The sequence below is a fragment of the Dasypus novemcinctus genome, chromosome 20 (assembly GCF_030445035.2).
Source record: "Dasypus novemcinctus isolate mDasNov1 chromosome 20, mDasNov1.1.hap2, whole genome shotgun sequence".
In the NCBI taxonomy this organism is placed as follows: Eukaryota; Metazoa; Chordata; class Mammalia; order Cingulata; family Dasypodidae; genus Dasypus; species Dasypus novemcinctus.
In genome coordinates, this window is record NC_080692.1 from 31,561,158 (window position 1) to 31,581,627 (window position 20,470).

The window sequence follows — 20,470 nt, forward strand, 5'->3', positions numbered from 1 at the left end:
GGAATTCAGCTCAGGTTAGGAAAAAACCCTAGGGGAAATGATAAGCTGTAGAAACATATGGGAGAACTCAGGATCTTTTCTTTTTTAAAATTTTTTAAAAATTTATTATCTTTTTTTAAAAGATACATGGATCACAAAAAATGTTACATTAAAAATAGAAGAGGTTCCCATATACCCCACTCCCTACACCCCTCACTCCTCCCACATAGACAACATCTTTCATTAGTGTGGAACATTCATTGCATTTCATGAGTACATTTGGAGCATTGTTACACAACATGGATTATAGTTTATACAACTTTTCTTCGTTCAGATTTTATGTGACTTTTTATCTGTTTGACTCCTTCAATTTTGGCTTTCAGAGAACTCTTTTACCTATAAAAGCATCCATTTAATATTTAGCAATTTGAAAGAGCTTTTCCAAGAATTTTCATTTGTTAATTTATATTTCCATCTGGAGGTATGAAAATATACAATGAACAAACAGTCAAACACAAAAAGACTTAAGACTCACCAACAGAAACATAAAAGCCACTAATTTGATTCATAATTCTTACTCTTTTATTATGGCTGTGTCCAGCCTCTCCATCATATCACATCTCTGATTTTTATTGCTTTTAAGATCTCCTCTGGAATCAGTGTTGTCTGTAATATGCAAACTCATTCTTGGAAACACTTTCACTAGTAACTAGCAACCAATTAGGAATACTTGAGTAGTATAAATGCAGTTAAGCACTGAGTTTAGACAGACAGACATTTAACACTTATATATTATGAATTTCTCTTCGGAAGTACACTTAGACTTGAGTTTCAGGAGTAAGCTATTGATTCAAAATTAAAATTCTTTTTAACACCTTGATAAAAATTCTGATCAAAATAAAATGTGAACAAAACTTAAAACACTGTCAAAATAACATCCCATTAAACTTTTCCAGTTTACACAGTTTTGCAATATAACTAATCATCAACTCTGCACCGGCAATTGGTTAATGAATCTTTCATCTCTGCCCATGCTAGGCATATATTCCTTTCTAACTTTAATTTTGCTTCTAAGTAACACACAGAGGCTCTTGCCACTTGTTCTGCCTCGGTGGCCACCTGCAAAGCCCCTAACGGCACCATGCTATAGCCACTGCCATCTGATAGTCTCCCTTGTCCTTATTTAAGTGCAGCTGCTCTGCTACCTGCTGTAGTGTAGCCAACATACCTGACTGAGTTTTAAGTGACCCCAGATTCTCTCAGTGGTCCCCACTCATCCAGGAGGGCAGCCACCCTGCCCCACATGAATATTATAGGCCAACTTGGGATTCTCCCTGTGGATTCTCCCTTCCTGGAGCTCATGCCCACTACTGCCAGTGGTCCTCTGGTCTCCTGGCTGGTTTGCCAATTGTTACAACCCAACTCCTGAAGGGCATGAGTTGGTGGGGCCATGAGACTGAACAACACACCTGGTATTTAGTCAGGCATAAGCTTTGTTGGGACTTACAGACAGGAGAGGTTCTCTGATTGCTGTGGTTCAGAGAATGAAGATAGTCCTCTGCAAAGAGACAGGGAAAGGAGGGGTGATATAAGGGGATTCAGAACAAAGACTTTCCATAGGGCATGAGAACAGAGTTCCTGCTAGGGTCCTGTGATGGTGCACATGGGGTCTGGTGATGCTTTCATTATGCTCCTAGGAAGGACATTTACCAAAGATGTTTACTGCTTTGTGGAGTTTATGATATCATCTACACATTCTCTTCCCACTGGGGTTACTTGTTGTATTAGTCAGCTAAAGGGGTGCTGATGCAAAATACTAGAAGTTTGTTGGCTTTTATAAAGGGTATTTATTTGGGATAGGAGGTTACAGATACCAGGCCATAAAGCGTAAGTTACTTCCCTCACCAAAGTCTATTTCCATGTTTTGGAGCAAGATGGCTGCTGACATCTGCCAGGGGTCAGGCTTCCTGGGTTCCTCTCTTCAAGGGTTCATTTCTCTCTGGGCTCAGGTCCTCTGTTTTCTCCACAAGGTCACCTGTAGACTATCAGGTAAATGGCTCTGTCTCTCTCCCTGGGGTTTCTGCCATGTCTAAGGCGCTGTCTCTATTCCTCTGTGTTCTTCTCCTGGCTCAGGTCTTCTCTTCCCAGGGCTTGCTTCTCGTTCTTCTGTTTGCTTACTTCCTGGGGCTCCAGCTCAAGACTCTAGCATCAAACTCCAAATTAAAACTCCAACATCAAAATCTCCTACTCTGTCCTTTGCCATGTCTTTTATCTGTGAGTCCCCACCCACCAAGAGGCGGGGACTCAAAACCCTACTGACAAGGCCCAATCAAGGCCTTAATCATAATTTAATCACACCCAGGTATGGTTTACAAACATAATCCAGTATCTATTTTTGGAATTCATAACTATATCAAACTGCTACAGTTGTTAACCTTTAACTTATTATAGGTCACGCAGGCAGCTATATGCTGAGGACTTTGGGGGGGCCTGGGTCTCCACAGTGGTAACCATTTTTATTATCTTGCAGATTATACCCACCCCTCTCTTTTATGTTAAATCCCATTTTTATCTTCTGTCTTTCTCCTTTTTGGTTTACTCTATCATTTTGGGGGTGCTTCCTGAAACCATATACATGAGAAGTAAATTTTAGGAGAGTTTTCATGTTTAAGAATGTATTATGCTACTCTCACACTTAAATAATGGTTTGTCTTTGTATGGAATTCTAAGCTGGAATTAATTTCCCTTAGAATTTTGAAGGCATAGAGAGCTTTAAATAAAGCCTGCCTTCCTTTTCCCTGTTTTCTCTGTTCTCTCTGAGACTCCTAGTACTTGAAGGTCGGACATCTAATTTACTACTCCCCACTTCCCTCCATTTCTATCTCTTTGGAAATAGGATCTTCACAGATAAAATTAGCAAGAAAGTTTAATTTGGGCACAGAGACACAGACAGACATATGAGGGAATACACATGATGAACAAAGTAGACTTTGGTGTGATTTGTCTCCAAACCAAGGATTGCTGGGAAGACAGGAAGAAGTAGCAAGGAAGGATCCTCCCCTTGAATTTTCAGAGGAGCACTCCACAGAACCTGACGATTTAGCACTTCCAGCCTCCAGAACTGTGACAGGATACATTTCTATTGTTTAAGCCACCCAGTTTGTAGTATTTTGTTAAGGCAACCCTAAGAAAATAATACTGGTGTGATAGCAATATCATGATTATGGAAAAGCACGTTCTCATTCTTAAGAGGAATACACTAAGCATTTTGATGATAGTGCCATGCTCTTTTTAGTTTACTTTCAAATGCTTCTGACCAAAAAAAGGAAAAAAGAAAAAATCAAGGTGGTGGGTGGGCATATGAGTATTCACCATAATATTTGAATTTTTTACGTATTTGAAAACATAAAATAAACGTTTAGAAAATTCTAACTCTGGAAAGCATAAAAAATTAGGAGATAAGAAAAAATTGAAGAGCATATTTGGGAGAATGTGAGATTTTTAATAAATTATTTTTGTCTGATAAAAAAGGAATGTTGAAATATTTTTATTTGACTTAATGTGTTATAGATTTAAAATTACCTCCTGTACAATATTTTTAAATGTCATACTGAGAGTAAAAGTAGAGATCAAATTTTGGAAATTGTCAACACAGGTCTTCTAAGACAAAGATTTAGCATTTAGAGATACGATTAGTGGAAATTTATTCATTTTTTTCATATGTAAATTGCCACTATAATTATTGTTAAAATAAAGGTTAAAAACAGCATTTTGACTAGATTTGTTTCCATGGATTTAATTTTTTTAAAAAACACTTTAAGTTCTATCTCCACCATAATTAGCTTTCTCCACTACTTAGATGTCGTTTTTCTTTGAAAAATCTAGCTATATTTGGGTCAAAATTAAGATGAGTGACCAGAAATTGATTAAACTATTTTCAATTTGAAGACAAGAACTGAAAATTATCAGCATTGAATGTGGTAAAACATTTATGGATTTTTCTTTGTAAAAGGGACTGAAAGAGACCATGGAGAAAAGTAAAGAGGTGGGATTCTGCAATTAATTTTCTTTGTTTCAATAATGAAACTTAGTTTCATTTATTTTGTAGGTTTGATTTTTTTAAAAAATCAGACATTGAGACTCTGACAAAAGAAAATAGACTGTAAGGTCTGGTGTTGTTAAAAACAACAACACTTTAAGCATTGACTGGACTCTTAGGAAAAAGCAGACTTTCCTACTTTTTAATCTTATAGAACTTCCGCCGCCCTCCCCCAAGGCGTCCCAGGAATTACTGCCTTTTTGGAAGCTGGAAAACATTAGTCCTTTGATTCTTAGTGGAGGGAGGCGCGCCAGAGGGGTGCGCCACTCGCGTCTGCCTCACCACCCAGAATCTCCCACTGTCCTTCCTCCTGTTGCATCCTTTCCTCGCGAAGCACAACTGACCTACTATTTACCTTCAAATGAATTTTTGCAGAGGCAAAAATAAATAAATAAAAAAGGTTCGAGAGCCACTGAGTAAATCACTTAATTTGCCTGAAATTGTCTCCTCTGGAAGACAGGCCCAACTTCTGGTCGTGGAGAAAGCGCGTCATTTCTGAATCCGAACTTGCATTCAGCCCTAATAGGCTGGCATCAGCTCTTCTCTAGATCCAGATTACACTCCATACCCTTCATCTTACGCATCTCCTCAGATGCCTGAGTCACTCTCTGTTTACGTTGCTGCTCTAGGAGCAAACAGTGGCATGGATCCAAGCAAAAGTGACGCGCGTACGCGGGAGGAGAGGTCCTGGTGGGAGGAAGCCAGCCCTGTGCCTGGGGCTGTGGACAGGTGCTAAAGGCAAAAGGCAGGCCCGGGACATGTCCGCACAGGTCCACGGGATCCCAGGTCCTCCACCTCTTTTTCTCCAAAACCCAGATCCCAGCCAGCTTGAAAAGGTTGCATTTTAGCCCTTTGTATTTGTTTTGAGCCCCTACCAAGAAACAGCGAGGGAGAGGGAAGAGGACATCTTTAGAACACACTTTTCGTTCTAAAACCACCGGTAATGTGATACTCCCAATAAAATAATAAGGAAACGGTAATGAAGCATGCAATGGAATCCAGTTACGGAAAAGTTTGGATAGAAAGAAAACGCACTGAAACAGGTGACACAGCGCGCACCCCCGCACCGCGCAGTCGAGCGCGCCGGGGGCGGGGCCGGGGCGGGGCCTGGTGACTTCACAGTGCCCCCGCGCCGCCGCGATGTTTTTGTGTCCAGAGCTCCCGGGGAAAGCCGCGGGGATCTCGTTGCCAGGTGGTCCCCTAGCTCCGGGCGAGAAGGCCTTAGGTCCTTCCCGATCGCTCCGCCGAGTAGCGTTGGGGCAGGAGCAGGCGCTCCGGAGGCGACCCTGATTCATCCTCAAAGTCGGCGGAGGGAAGCGGTCGGCGCGAGCCCCTATCACCAGCGAGGGAGGCAGGCCCCGGCCGGGCGTCTCGGAAACCCTGCGGGCCACCATGAAGTTCCAGTACAAGGAGGACCATCCCTTTGAGTATCGGAAAAAAGAAGGCGAAAAGATCCGAAAGAAATATCCGGACAGGGTCCCTGTGAGTGGAAAGGGACGGGGAGGGGGCACGCCGGGGGCGCGGTGGCCGCCGTGACCGACGGAAGGGAGAGGGGAGGTCCCCGTTAGTGACTTGATCCCGAGCGCCCTTCGAGGGGAGCAGGGCGCGTTGCGACTGCGGGCCTTGCATAAGCCTGTCCCCAGGACCCGACCCCATCTGTAAGGCTGATGGCATCTTTAGAGCGGAGCCTACGTCTCGAGTGACTCAGCAGTATTCCGGCGTGGGGGTGAGATGGGCACGAAATCTGGCCCTTCCGGCGAGAGTGCCTAGGCTGGGCCCTGGGTGCACTGCCTTTGTGAGCGCAGACATAGTTAGGGGTTTGCGCCCACCCCCCTTTGCCCTAGGTGGTTTTTTAATCAACGTGGCGTTGGCCCTGGTGTTATTGGGCTTGGGAAGGAAGGATGGGAAGCCAGTGGGTGCTTTCTCGGGTTCTGTCAATATTAGGAAAGGGGGCGGAGGGGGGGAGGGCGCAGCGCCTGCCAGGCCCGGCGGGCTGCACAAGGTCACCTCCTCTGCGCAACAGCCCGCTTGCCTCATCATTCTTGGCTGCAGGGGCACGTGTGGGGAGGGCCAGCCTTTACCCCACCAGCCTGTTCTGATCAAATTGTACCTGGACGCAGCCAGGCAGAACGGAGGCCTCCTTCTCCCTGTTCTGAAGCTGGCCTGTGGAGTTACAGGCAGTGAGAGCAGGAAGCACTGAGGAGCGGAAGAGAAATTAAAACGCCCCTCAGCATCCGGGCGCTCTCCCTCCCCCGCGCACATGCCCGGTTTTTCTGCCATGTAGGCTGCGCAGCTAGCACGGAGGAGGGAGGCCAGTGAGAGAGCGAACCGCGACAGCCTTTGGGTTTTGGAGACGAGGCCCAGCGACCTTACGGTTGCACTTTGTGCCTTCAGGCAGGGACATTAGGACAAGTAGGACATGTAATGCATAAGGAAAGGACTTGCGTCATCCGATGGCCATTCTTGACCTGCAGGTGCTCCTTGGGCCTCCTACAGCCCTCACCCACCTTCGTCTTCCACCTACCACGGGTAATCTTGGCCTGAGCTAGCCCGACAGTAGAAGCCCTCTCTAATCCTTTGCGCAAAGGAAGAGACTTTAAGGCTTTCCATTCCCAGGAATTGGGCGCGAGTCTTACTCCTTAGTAAAAGATCCTTCTCAAATGGCTTTCCCGGTGTCCAGACCTTGGAAAAAAGTTTGAAAGCTTTCCCGTAATTCTAGTCTCATTCTTTAATAGGAATTTCTTCAAATGACAGCTAATCTTTATTAGTAGCCTGCTTCTTCCCCGGGCACTAGTCTAAGTGCTCTATTAGTCAGTTAATCCTCGCTGTTTTAATTCCCGTTCTCCAGATGAAGAATCTGAAGCACAGAGAGTTCAGTAGCCTCCTGAAGGTTGCACTTTGCTGGTTGGCCTCAGAATCTGGATTCCAACCCCTGCTCTCAGACTCCGGAGCTCTGGAAGCCCCTAATCGCTCTTCCGTATTGTTTCTCATTTTCTAAGGCAGTTATCTTTGCCAGACTTGAGGGCACACTGTGTGCCTCACACTGTTAGAATACTGGAAATAGGAAAAATAAACTATCGGTGCCCCCATCGAACCCACAGCATGGTATGGTGTCAGAACAGTAAGCCAGTACAGTGCCATTTATTCAGGACTCTCTAAAGACGAGGCTCTGTACCAATACTTTTACGTAAATCACATACACTGAAATGTCCCTTTTCCTAAAGCTGGTTAAAATTCCCATGTATTTCCTCAAAACCAAGCCTTGCCCATTTGAATCATTTACCTGCTTTCACCCAGCATATTTCAACTGACCTCCCCAGCCCCCCCATTCTCGTCCTGTTTGTAGTTTAGTGTAAAATCTTTCACTTGATAATTCAGAAGCCACTTTGGCCCTCTCTCAGATCCCATGGCTCTTGCAGTTATGTTTTAACCAGAGCCAACCCTCCAAACTGCTTGCTAGGTGCTCAGCTGACGACCCTCGTTGACCCTCATTCCTGCAGCTGTGCCGCAGGGAGCAGCTAAGGACATGCTCTCTCAGTTCTGAGATTTGGATACTAGTTCTGACTACCAGAATGCTCTCTGCCCTTGGGCAGTACCCTTAATCTCACTGTGCTAAAGTGTCCACATTTATGGAAAATAGGGCTTCAGTAAAGGATTTCTAAAGCCCCTTCCAGCTGGGCCAATGGTGGTAACAGAATAGTCTAGCTGCTCACATATTCTGGGTTCAGCCCCCCTCACTGTCTTTACAGCTACCGTCTAGAACAGGTATGTTTGTGCCTTGGGGAGGAAGGAGCTCATGGGATCTTGAAATTCTATTAGTAGCTACAATGTATTGCCAACCTGTGACAGCAGGAAACTGCTAAGAGTGAGCAGAATGTCTGTTTTCTTTGATCTCTGTAAACAGCTTTCTGGAGTATTAGCCACATTTCACAGATGAGGAAACTGAGGCCAGTGAGGCAAAGCGCCTTGTCCAAGGGTCCACTGAAAGTGAAAAATAGGGTTGTGATTCCTGGGAACCTACCCTCTCTCCTCTAAATTGGGGCCTCACTGGTCTCCTGCCCTTTCTTGGCAGGCTCCTCTCTTTTCCCACTCCCTTCCTTTGTAGTTTCCATCTTTTCTTGTTGATGGGAGCTGCCAAGCCGCTATAGTTTTGGGGAGACATCACTAGGCAACTTCAGCTCCCCTTTGATTTGATTTACTCTGCTCTTTTTCTTTTTAATTTTGCCCTCACATCTCTCTACCCCAGTTTTTATTTTTAAATAAAATGTGATTGGGTCCCTCTGATATTCCCGGGTAGAATTATTTTCCTCTGTGAACATAAAATAAAATTTTCATTGTTTTAATCTGTCCCTTTTAATTTAAAAGTTTCAAACTTCTCTCTCCAGGTTAATCCTTGTGTTTATATAATTTAAAAAATAATTTCCAAAGCATGTTGTCATAAAGTTTCAAGGATTACTGAAGTTCACATGGTATCAGTCCCATGACTTTTTTGTAAAAGATGTGTTGGGCAGTCATCATCTTCCTTTTGCTCATTAGCATACCAAAGCCCAGAGAGGTTGTGGCCTGTGAAAGATCACAGAGCTAATAGAGTACTAGTGTGTTTTTTTCTGCTTTTTCACTTGAACTTTTCTATACTCCCCATATCTTTTATTGAGAATGGTCATATTTTCTAAGCTAGAATTCTAAAATTATGATGTTACAATAGATATTTTCCTATTTTATGAATTTGTGTAGAAGTCTTTTAAATTTTTATATGCCTTCATTTTTTCCTCTTTTTATTACAGAAATACATGATCCTTATAAAACCTGAGATGCTACAGGAATATTTAATGTACACACAGAAAATCCGTTAAAAGCCTAACAGGGACTCAACATTGATATACTAATTGTTGCACTGGCATTCTAAAATATAATGTCATTATACTATAATGAACTTTTTTTAAAAAATTTATTTATTTATTAAATTCCCCCCCCCCCCCGTTGTCTGTTCTCTGTGTCTATTTGTTGTGTCTTGTTTCTTTGTCCGCTTCTGTTGTCGTCAGCAGCACTGGAAGTGTGGGCGGCGCCATTCCTGGACAGGCTGCACTTCCTGTCGCGCTGGGTGGCTCTCCTTACAGGGCGCACTCCTTGAGCGTGGGGCTCCCCTACGCAGGGGACACCCCTGTGTGGCGCGGCACTCCTTGCGCGCATCAGCACTGCGCATGGGCCAGCTCCACACGGGTCAAGGAGGCCCGGGGTTTGAACCGCGGACCTCCCATGTGGTAGATGCCCTAACCACTGGGCCAAATCCATTTCCCTATAATGAACTTTTAATTCTTATTTTTTCTCACTTAAGAGAGTAGTATCTTGAAAATACCTCTTCAGAACTCATTCTCAAAAATTTTGACAAACATTTAAACCACATTTTCCATACCTTTAATAAACAGCATTTCTAAGAAGAAGGAAAAAAACAAAAACAAAAAAAAACTAGTGGGTTATCAGGACCAGCTGAGAACACCCAGTCTTCCTGACAGTCTAACGAATACCTGAAGGTATCTGTCCTCGAGTATACCTTACTGGTAACTTGTAATTACTTAATATCAAGGGTCGCTTTACTTTTCATCACAGCCTTCTCCATCCTCTTCTTACTCCAGAAAGGAAACTACGACCTCACGAAGGGAAGCCCATTTTCTGGCACGTTTAATAAGGAGTAGGGGGATGGGAAATGCGAAGGTCGTGTCAGGCCTTGACTTCTGTGGCAGATTCACCTCAGCTGGGGCAACCATGGGAGGCGCGAGGAGAACCACGGGGCTGGGTTCGGCCGTTCTCACTCCCCCTCTCGTCTCCTCGCAGGTGATCGTGGAGAAGGCTCCCAAAGCCAGGGTGCCTGATCTGGACAAGAGGAAGTACCTAGTGCCCTCTGACCTCACCGGTAATGCTCTCCCCCTTCCCCGACCCTTGCTCCCGGGGTGCAGCATTCCCAGTCGTTATTCCCTGCCTGAGATTGTGAGATTGAGAGGAAAGTACAGAGGTGAAGAAAGTGAGTGGGATGTTCCAGAGAGCCGATGCAAAAATGAATGGCAGTTCTTCTTCCATCACCACTTCCCTAAAGCTTTTCCCATGCAGTGTCCTGTTTTAGCTACGGCAAAGTCAAAAGGAAAATCTAACACCCTTTTTATTTTCTTTTTTAATTTATTTTAACATTGTGCCGTATTTGCTGTATCATTCCATCTATCTAGCCATCAGTCTTATTGATTTCTCTGTCCATCTACCTTTCAATCCATTTTCTGAACACTGGAGTGTAAGTTGTAACCACCATGCTCCTTGAACACTTAATACCAGGCTTCCATTTTTTAAACCACATTTAAAATTCAGCTTTGTTACTCTGAAGTCCGATTTTTCCTAAAGGAAAACCAGACTAGATCCTTGGGATGATCACATTTTAGAGAGTCTTAGATGAATTCCTTGTCTGACAAAGAGAAGTAAGATCAGAAAGTTGCTACAGGACCTCAGTTGTCTCTGGCCCCAACATGCCTACCTCTAGAGGCTTCTATGAAATTGCACACAATTTCAGGTTGGAGTTCTTTGGAATTATAAAGAGCATGTTCCTTTCTGGAATGCCCACAGCTTCCAGGAGACTTTGTAGATAACTTGCTACAGAGTTAATAGTCTTGACTATCTATCAGATTTCTGCACGTTTTTCAGTATTCTTAGGAAACGGTAAAGCATGAACCCTGCTCATTTCTCTGACACTGGGGTAACTGTCCCACATTAAGATGACTGGTGCCCAGTGGACCTCTTTCCATCACTACACTTTGTAATAGGGAATGGAGGTGATAATTTTGAGTCAGATTTCAGCAGCAGTGGGGATGTTTTGGCCTGGACCTCATGGTTTCCCCTCAAAGTGTAGTCGTTAGGTCTTGAGTGTTTATTGCTAACGTTAGTCTGAAATGGAGTGATAGAAAGAATGGAGTAAACGCCACGAAGGCAAGTCGGGGGATGTGCAGGCCAGTTTCAATTTTATTTCTAAAATTCTGGGACAGTTTTTGACTCTGCTTAGATGATATATAGGCTGGTACTTTTATTCCCAAAGGGAATAGGTAAGGTAGAATATTTTTTCTGGGACTGACCCTTCTACTAATCCCTTGTCTTCTCCTCTTACATTACTTTCCTAAAACCTGTTTCCTTCCTTCATCCAGTTGGCCAGTTCTACTTCTTAATCCGGAAGAGGATCCACCTGCGACCCGAGGATGCCTTATTCTTCTTTGTCAACAACACTATCCCTCCCACTAGTGCTACCATGGGCCAGCTGTATGAGGTAAGGGGCTCAGGCACCACAGAACTGCCTGCTTGGCTGTCCTCTAGCTTTTGTTTGGGTGTGTGCTGATAACACACCTGGGAAGTGGGGCAGGAGGTGTTATTTATCAGGATCCTCTTACACATGGCAGTGTAAGGCTCTGGGAGATTAGATACCAGTTGTCCTCTAGGGAATTGAGCACCCTGCTAGGTTCAGCCCTTCTGAATTTTCTTCTCAGTCCTGCCTTACTGCAGTGTTTTAAGGTTGGATTGTCTTTAAGACAGCAGGAAATGGTTCCTGATTAAAAAAAAACCCAAAGCCTCGTCCCATTACAGTTCCAGTCATTCTTGTTGGTAACATATAATGTAGTCACTTATACATTATATGCATATCATATGCATTGATATCCCAATTCATTACTGTAATTCCCTTTAGACTGAGGAAAAACTATATATTAAAGTTAGCTCCTTCTATTTCTGAAGCTACCTCTTCAACCTCTAAAGAGTCAGCTCAAAATTTAGTCCCCTTCATACACTCTGAAGTTTTGGCTTAAAACAACTACAAACTCAAACAAGCGAACCTTTTCTTCTAAGGACGGAACTGAGGCTCAGAAGCAGATTCCCCATTATCTGGGCACTAGTGGATCAGATGAAATGAAATTTAAATTTAAGGCAAAGTCTGTTTTAACAGATAAACTTAGTTGGGGAGAAGAATTTACGTGATTTTATTTGGTTTAATTGGTAAACTGTTAGAATCTAATATAAAGCTATAGCAAAGAACTTTATCATGCTGTAAGTTTAGCCTGAAATTAGCAGTTACTTACGGGGTTTCACACAAGCTGTTGCCTTCTCGTTGTGCCCCGTTAGTGAATTATATCAACTTCTAATAACCTCTGAGCTCGCTTTTATTCCATAGGGTATGTTCCCCGGTAGCATCTCTTTGCTTATAGTGTATGATCCATTATATGTTTTGTTGTGTCTTTGTTCTCCTTGCTACAATGAGCCTCTTAGTGAAAAGAACTGTGTCCCAGTCACCTTCACATCCCTGGTACCTATGTGTATTAAGCTCTCTGAAGGTTTTTTGTTTGTAAAGTCAGCTCAAGCTTTAGCTCCAAATGCTTCTTGTTCCTCTTTTTAATTGGGGCTAGAGATACCGTTTAGACCTATTCACAAGGTTGTGTGAGACCCAGAATCCTAGAGATAATAAATGGGAATGTGTTCTCTAAACTGTTACCTTATCTCTTCCCCTAGGACAACCATGAGGAAGACTATTTTCTGTATGTGGCCTACAGTGATGAGAGTGTCTATGGGAAGTGAGTGGTGGCAGCCCAGCAGATGGGAGGACCTGGACTCGGGGGCTAGGGGGAGGGGTTCGTGGGAGAGGAAGGGGGCTCCCACCACGGAGGAGAAAGAAGGGGAAGACATCTGGAAACACAGCACTGCAACCACTGCACACATCTTCATCACATTTTCACATGCTCAATTGTTATTTTTTGCTGCTTCCTTGGCCCAGGGAGAAAGCATGTTGGGACAGAGCTGTTAGTTTGGATTTTTCTTTTTTTAGGAGATTGAACCCGGGACCTCTTACATGGGAAGCAGGTGTTCAAACCACTGAGCTATACCTGCTCCCCTGGTTTGGCTTTGATAGAGTGATTGGAATGACATAATTTCTCAGCATCACTGGGTGTTAATTTGTGTGCAATTTCATAGAAGCCTCTAGAGGTAGGCATGTTGGGGCCAGAGACAACTGAGGTCCTGCAGCAACTTTCTGATCTTACTTCTCTTTGAGCAGAGAGTCTATTTTGACCTTTGCACATGATAGATAGAGAAAGCGGAATGTTGTAGGACTACTGCTTGGGGACCATGCTTGGGGACCAAATGAGAAATCCACTAATTAAAGCACAGTGACTGCTGGTTGTTCTCAAATCTCCACACCTCACTCTCATCTCAGTCATAATCTCAGACACGAATCACAGGATCTCCCGATGACTGCAGTAGACACCAGGCACAGAAATTTAAATGGAGCTCTCTTAACCTTTGGAAAACAGAAAGCAGACATGAGGTGGTTATGTGTACAAAGACAGTTTTGTTAGCATAAAACTGGAATTGATGGAGCATCTCTGTCTAACCTGCTCTCTCTCTGGTTCCTCTTATCCCACATCCACCTTGGACTTTAACGAGCCTGAGCCATTTCCAATCGCAGTCTGAAACCACTCGTCTAACATTTCCCAAACTCCTCTCCATGTGTAGGGACAGAGATATGTTATGGGGCAGGTATGAGGTAAGATAAATTGACTACACCTCCTAGTCATCCCGAATGCTTGCCCCCTCACTGCTCACTATCCACTGTCCCTCCAGTGTCACATGCACATGTATGCCAAGTGGTGGCCAGCTGCCTCCCACCTTGGGGTTTCATTTACTGAAGCTGCTAGTTTGAAAAGTTTAGGGGGATGGCTTTAGTAATTCATGGGGTTCTACTGATTCTAATTATTTTCACTTTAAGGGTTATCATGTGGGTGGGAAGGGGGAGCAGGAATTGCACTCCGACATGACATTTCAATTCATCTCGGCTAATGGAAGAGTCTTTCCTGTGGGGGAAATTGGCGTGTCAGTTCTGTCAGCTGCAGGTTCTTGTCTAATGAAGTGTATGCTGTCAGGCCAATGAAATAAAATAATTGCATAACGGAAAAATCCACCACGGGTTCAGAAATGTTGCCTTTATTTAGTGTGTGTTAAAAATAGATGGCGTGTGGACTCTCTGAGGCGAGAGGACTTTGAGTGGGGGTGGCTGTGAGCAAAGAACACTCCCATATGGTCAGACCTATGTGTGTGTATGTATGTGTGATTTTTTTCCTCCACAGGTAAATGCTCTTGTCACTGCTTCATGTGCTTCTCAAAGCTGAAGTTGGAAGAATGTCTGCATCAGAATAGCTGGGGTGGAGAAAGGGGAAGGGGCTGCTTATTGAGAATGCAGGCACCCAGGCCTCGTCCCAGATGGAGCTGACTCACAGCTGCGGCGTAGGCATCTGTATTTTTAACAAGCTCCTTGTGTGATTCTGCTTCGTATGGAAGTTGCACCTACCTGGTTTTGCTGTCTCACATATACCTGTCCTCTCTTCGACGTCTTGGTCAGTATGAGGCCAGTGTCTCCCAAAGCAACAGATGGCTCCTGGGAAGGCTCCTGGGGTCAGAACAAGCTTGGTGCCTTCTGACCATACGAAAGTCATTCAGTCAAGAACTAGTACGTGGGTGGACGGTGGGGGTGCTATTTACATGAAATAATAGATTGGCTGAAACGCCTTTCTTAGAGAACCTTAAAACCCATCTCTAACTCTTAGATCCCTTGCAGCTATATCCCCAAGTGGTATCGACCTCTGTCGAGTTTTATGGAATATATTAGAGTCACCAAAGGGGAAGTAGGTGATCATGCACCTTAGCAGGATTCTGCCAACCACCATGCCTCGTGTACCGATTGGAAAAGCTAAGTCAGAATTAAGGGCAAAGAAAAAACACCCCACAAGCACCAGATGCAGAAAACTATGGACAACTCCAAGGAAGTCTGATGCTGACATCAAAGCATTAAAAAAACAGACACCTGTCTACTGACAGATGTCAGGGTGCTGGTCCCTGATAAGAAAGTCAAATGGAAGCTAATAGTGAAATGTTAAGAACTTGAAACCAATGGTCTTAGGTTTCAAGGATTTAGGAATGAGAGTATTTAAAAGAAAACAAACCATGGCAGATCCCAGCCCAATATACACATCTGAAACCATCCGTGCAGGGCAAGAGACAGCATTGCTAAACCCAAAGGGACGTATTTACAGGCACTGGCACTCCTCCATGAGGCCTTTGCTTATCTTAGTCCTTTATTTTTGGGCTTTCCTGGTGGGAAAAGTGTTAGCTGTGGATGGGACGTTACATAGTTATAGCTCAGCCCTCTGGTTTTACAGATCCACAAAGTTTCGGTGACAGCTAAATTCAGAAGAAAGTCCAGGTAGACATTCCAGTGCTTTGATTCGGATACAGTGCTCTTTCCTGAACTCAAGCTTTTAGACTTAGCACCCTCAGGCCATTTGAGGAATGTCTTGAACTAAAAAGAGTGTAGGGAATGTTCAAGTGTTCAAGGTCCCATTTCCCATGAAAGACTGACATCGATGCTTCTTTCTGGGGCATGAGCTGGAGTGTGTCATCGATGCTTCTTTCTGGGGCATGAGCTGGAGTGTGTCACATCAGCTCATTCTTTCCCTTGGAGGCGAGTATGGCATCAACATCAGACCTGAGTGAGTCCTAGAGAGATTTTAAATATTTCTGTCTATGCATGGGGTGAACATAGACCTAGACTTGGGCAAAAAATGATCACTCTCCATATATTTAGCCTAAAATTTGAAGGTTGCCTCATCGAGAGATAGGCAGTGGCTGAGCCATCCAGATCTGCATGCCCCATTATGTTTCTTACTCTGAACAGAAATGAGAAAAAGAATCCCAGTGGAACAGAAGGCTCTTCTGCTTTATTCCCTTCCCCAGTGCTGAATAGCATTTCTTCCTTCAAAGCATGTACACTTCTAAAAAGAAAAATGTTGTATTGCGAAATCAGTTTTAAGATTGCAAAAGAACAAATCAGAAATGACAGTTAACTAGTATATGGTAGTTACTACCATAGAGCCACTGCCTTGCTCACCCCCAGCGGTCACTGTTCAGATAGAGCCTGATATCAGTCGTGTCCCAGGAGGGGGCTGGTGCCCTTTCGTCACCAGGTTATTGGTTATTGCCACTCCCCTGGGAAATGTTAAACTCACTAAACGTAGAAATTTGACACGCTGTGTTATTAACCATCCAGTACAGTAGGCAGGGCGTGGCAAGGGGCTGTGCGGGCTTGGGGGCCCTGCGTGTCTGCTTGCCCAGGCATCCAGTGCCAAATCCAGTGTAAGCCCGAGAAGTCTGTCCTTCCTGGAAAACCAACCAGTTGACAAATTCATTTCATCCAGTTTTCACTCTCCACAAAACTAGTAACCAACTACTTCTGTTTGCTTTCTTTTCCTTTTTTTCTTATTTTTATTAATACTGACAAAGTTGAACAAACTCGTGGTTTTTTTTGTTTGTTGTTTTTTGTTTTAATTTTCATGAAACCTTTAAGCATTTCCAGTAACTGGTCATTTTGTTCCTGAGTGGCCCTGGGCCAGGGCTGCCACCTCAGCGCAGCCCTGAGTGCTCCAGTATTTCCTTCTAGGCCCTGCCTGCCCGCCTCCCCACCCCACCACCCCTGGGTTTATCTGGATATTGCAGTTCACAATTCAGCCAGTGGGTGGCAGTCTGTGGCCTCCTATCCTGTGGGTAACAGGCCTTCAAGGCTTGTTTTGTTAATCCATTTGGACGCATTCTTCAAAACAATAAAGGGTAAAAATGTTGGAGTCCCTGTGCCACAAGCTGTGAGAACTGTGATGGTGTCAGCTTTTTTTTAAAAAGATTTATTTATGTCTCTCCCCTCCCCCCAGTCCCCCAGCCCCCCAGCCCCCCAGCCCCCCAGCCCCCCACCCCGGTTGTCTGTTCTCTATTTGCTGCATCTTGTTTCTTTGTCCACTTCTGTTGTTGTCAACAGCACGGGAATCTGTGTTTCTTTTTGTTGAGTCATCTTGTTGTGTCAGCTTTCTGTGTGTGCAGTGTCAATCCTGGGCAGGCTGCACTTTATTTCGCGCTCTCCTTATGTGCGCTCTCCTTATGGAGTGCACTCGGGGACACCCCTGTGTGGCACGGCACTCCTTGCGCGCATCAGCACTGCGCATGGGCCAGCTCCACACGGGTCAAGGAGGCCCGGGGTTTGAACCGCGGACCTCCCATGTGGTAGACGGACGCCCTAACCGCTGGGCCAAGTCCGCCGCCATGGTGGCGGCTTAACCACCCTGTTGTGTCATAGAGCCATGCCCTATTCCCCCCCCCTTTTTTTTTCTTTCATTCTTAAAAGCTAGGGGCACATTGCCTGACACCTTATAAATTTATACGGGCTAGATTATTTTCAAAATTTGAAATAACAGGAAATGGCCACCCTTGGAAAAAGTCAAACGCCACATTTCAACATGCCATTGTGCAGTTGTGTGTGTATTTCAACAGTGACTAGCAAAAGGCTTAAGCCCTTCTGGTGTGCGCTCAGCAGTGTGGACCGGCTATTTTGGCAGCTGTGTTTTCAGCATAGCAGTGTGTTTCAGTCCCTAGTCTTCAGACTTCTGATTAGAGTCGCTGAGCACATAAAACTTGTGTAAAGTGATCCTAAGCCCTTAGGTGGGGGTTGAAACATTTTCAACTTTTAGACTACTAGGAGACCCGAGATACTTCACATCATTCACTCAAAGCGTGTAGCTTGCTTATTGCTTGAGGTAAACAAGATGCACGTGGTATTCAAAGACAAAGGAATGCTCAGCCACAGCCTGTGTGCTAACACTGGCTAACTCCTCACTTCCTTCAAGTCTTCTCTGACGTGTCATCTCCAGGAAGTCTGCTCTGGGTACCCTCTTTAATTCAACTTCCACCCCTCCCAGTCTTCTCAGCCATCCTTGCCCTGCTCTACTCTGCCCTTTTTGCTTAGTGTTAACCGCCTGATTGATTTTCTTATTACATTTATTGTCTGTCATCTCTCACTAAATTGTAAGTGCCAGAAAGGCAGAAACTTTGTTTTGATTTATGCAAACCGGCCAGAACTGTGCTTGACACATAGTTGGTGCTCAAACAAAATTGAAAGAATAATAGCTTCTGCTGAGGACTAAAGCTTTCAGCTCAAGGACGAGATATTTTAGGCTGAATACTAAGTTATCCAGATAAGCACAAAAATAAAGGAAGTCATAGAGGAACTTTAGGAACACCAAGGAACTTAGAAAGAGAAAATCTGAAGGCAGGTGTGATGGTTTGAAGCTCTTCGTACCCCGGAAAAGTATGTTCTTGAAGTTAGTCTATCCCTGTGAGTGTGGATTCATTGTAAGTAGGATCTTTCGGTGAGTCGGATCTTAGGGTATGACCCACCTCATTCAGTGTGGATCTCAATCCTCTTAGTGTAGTCCTTTATAAGAATGAAATTCAGACAAAGAAAAAAAGCCACTGAAGCAAGAAGCTGGAAGCAAGGAAACCCGGAAGAGAAGGGAGAGACCAGCACACTGCCATGGGTCTCGCCACATGACAGGAGTCCTGGGGTGCCGGCAGCCAGTCTTCAGGAAGAAGGTATCACCTTGTTGATGTCTTGATTCGGACATTTTCACGGCCTCAGAAATGGAAGCTTGTAAGTTAATAAATTCCCGCTTTTAAAACCAACCCACTTCTGGTATATGGCTTTCGTCCTAGCCTAGCAAATTAAAACAGCAGGAAATCAAGCTCAAATCCCATAGTGCCACTTAACCAGCTCTGTGACCTGGGCCACACTTTTTTTTTTCCATTTTATTTATTTTATAGCAAATTTTTCTTTTTAATTGTCTTTTTTTTAAAGATACATAGATCACAAAAAATGTTACATTAAAAAATAAGAGGTTCCCATATACCCCACACCCCACCCCCACCCCACTCCTCCCACATCAGCAACCTCTTTCATCATTGTGGCACATTCATTGTATTTGGTGAATACATTTTGGAGCCCTGCTGCACCACATGGATTATAGTTTACATCGTAGTTTACACTGTCCCCCAGTGCATTCAGTCGGTTATGGCAAGATATATAATGTCCTGCATCTGTTCCTGCAATATCATTCAGGACAACTCCAAGTCCTGAAAATGCCCCCACATCACACCTCTTCTTCCCTCTCCCTGCCTTCAGCAACTCCTGTCTCCACATCAATGATATAATTTCCTCCATTGCTAGAGTCACAATAGTTCTATAGTAGAACACATCCTGTGTAAAGGGAAGCACTTTCTGTACAAATCCTGAGTTCCCTTCCTATTAAAAAATAATCATTACATCACAGGTTGTTGTGAATATGAAAATCCTTTGCAAACCATTAAACAGCAATATCACATACGAAAAATAACTTTCATTTAAAACTAAAATATTAAGTAACTTAGGCTATCTGTCAGGAATCCTGTTCTCAGCTGTTTTCATTTTTTTATTCATTGGTAATAGCAAATGCTGTGTATGGTATGAGTCAGGGAAAATGGAGTGGAAGGTGCTGAAGTGATGCCTCAAAGCAGAGCTCAGGCATGGACCTGACACTCAGCAGTGAGACCTGTCTCCTGTTAAACTCTTGATGGCCGTAGCTACTGTTTCCACAAAGATGATACTGTAGATGTCCTTTTGCACAACAGCAGGTAAAACCGGCCTATCGGGCTGGAATCAACCTTGACATTTTTTGGCTAATGATCTAATGTCTAGATAAATATTCATCATACTGTGCAGCATTAACAGATAGAACCAACTCTCATTCCTTTGTTTGTGTGCCTCCCAGAGCAGCTTGATATGTAAATGGCCAACTTCCAAACAGGCACCTGTGGTTCCAGTGTCCTGCAGCCGGGAGCTGCTCCTCAGGGTTCTGCTCTGTGCTCGGGCATGAGCTAGTTAGGGGATGACAATTTATGAGTCCTTTCTTTTTGCCTTCTTCTAATCAACTTTATAATCCCTAAATGGCAAATCCCTCAGAGACCCATACTTCTTCATTACCCCCTAGGGAGCAAGAATGAAAAGTAAAGGGGAAAGAGAACAAGACTCTATTGGTCAATTATCATGTATAAATCCCTGTGCTAGATATTTAAACGTTCTCACTGACTCTTTAAAAAATACACTGTATGGTGAATATGGCAATGCAGTTTAACTGCTGTAAAAGGGAGAAAATTTTTTCCAAGATTGGATAGCTAATAATGTAGATAAATAGATTCAAGTCCAGGTCTAATTGCAAATCTCACCATGTCAAAGCAAAGGAAGGCCTATATAGTTTGAATGGGAGAAAAGACGGAAGCTGCACAGTATTTCGGTTTGGGTTTGTGATGGTTCCCTGTCCTGTCACTGTTTGTGGTTTAGGGTTGCTGCTCTTTGATGTTGACCAAATCCGCCAGGTTATTTTAACCCAGAGTCCCTGCTCACAGTGCTCTCTGGCCTGGAATTCCCTTCACCAGCCAACCGCCTAGTGAGCTCTCTCCAGGAGCACTTCCTGT

At 44.1% G+C, this 20,470-nt stretch overlaps 1 protein-coding gene across 1 annotated transcript; it reads left to right on the top strand.

Annotated features, from left to right (window-relative positions):
* Nucleotides 1-5,175: 5,175 nt before the first annotated feature.
* GABARAPL1 (GABA type A receptor associated protein like 1) lies at nucleotides 5,176-14,048 on the top strand. The gene is made up of 4 exons (XM_004451216.3): nucleotides 5,176-5,560; nucleotides 9,911-9,989; nucleotides 11,257-11,375; nucleotides 12,605-14,048. Exons 1-4 carry the CDS (start codon nucleotides 5,471-5,473, stop codon nucleotides 12,668-12,670), a joined length of 354 nt encoding a protein of 117 aa, XP_004451273.1. The 5' UTR covers nucleotides 5,176-5,470; the 3' UTR covers nucleotides 12,671-14,048.
* Nucleotides 14,049-20,470: the final 6,422 nt, after the last annotated feature.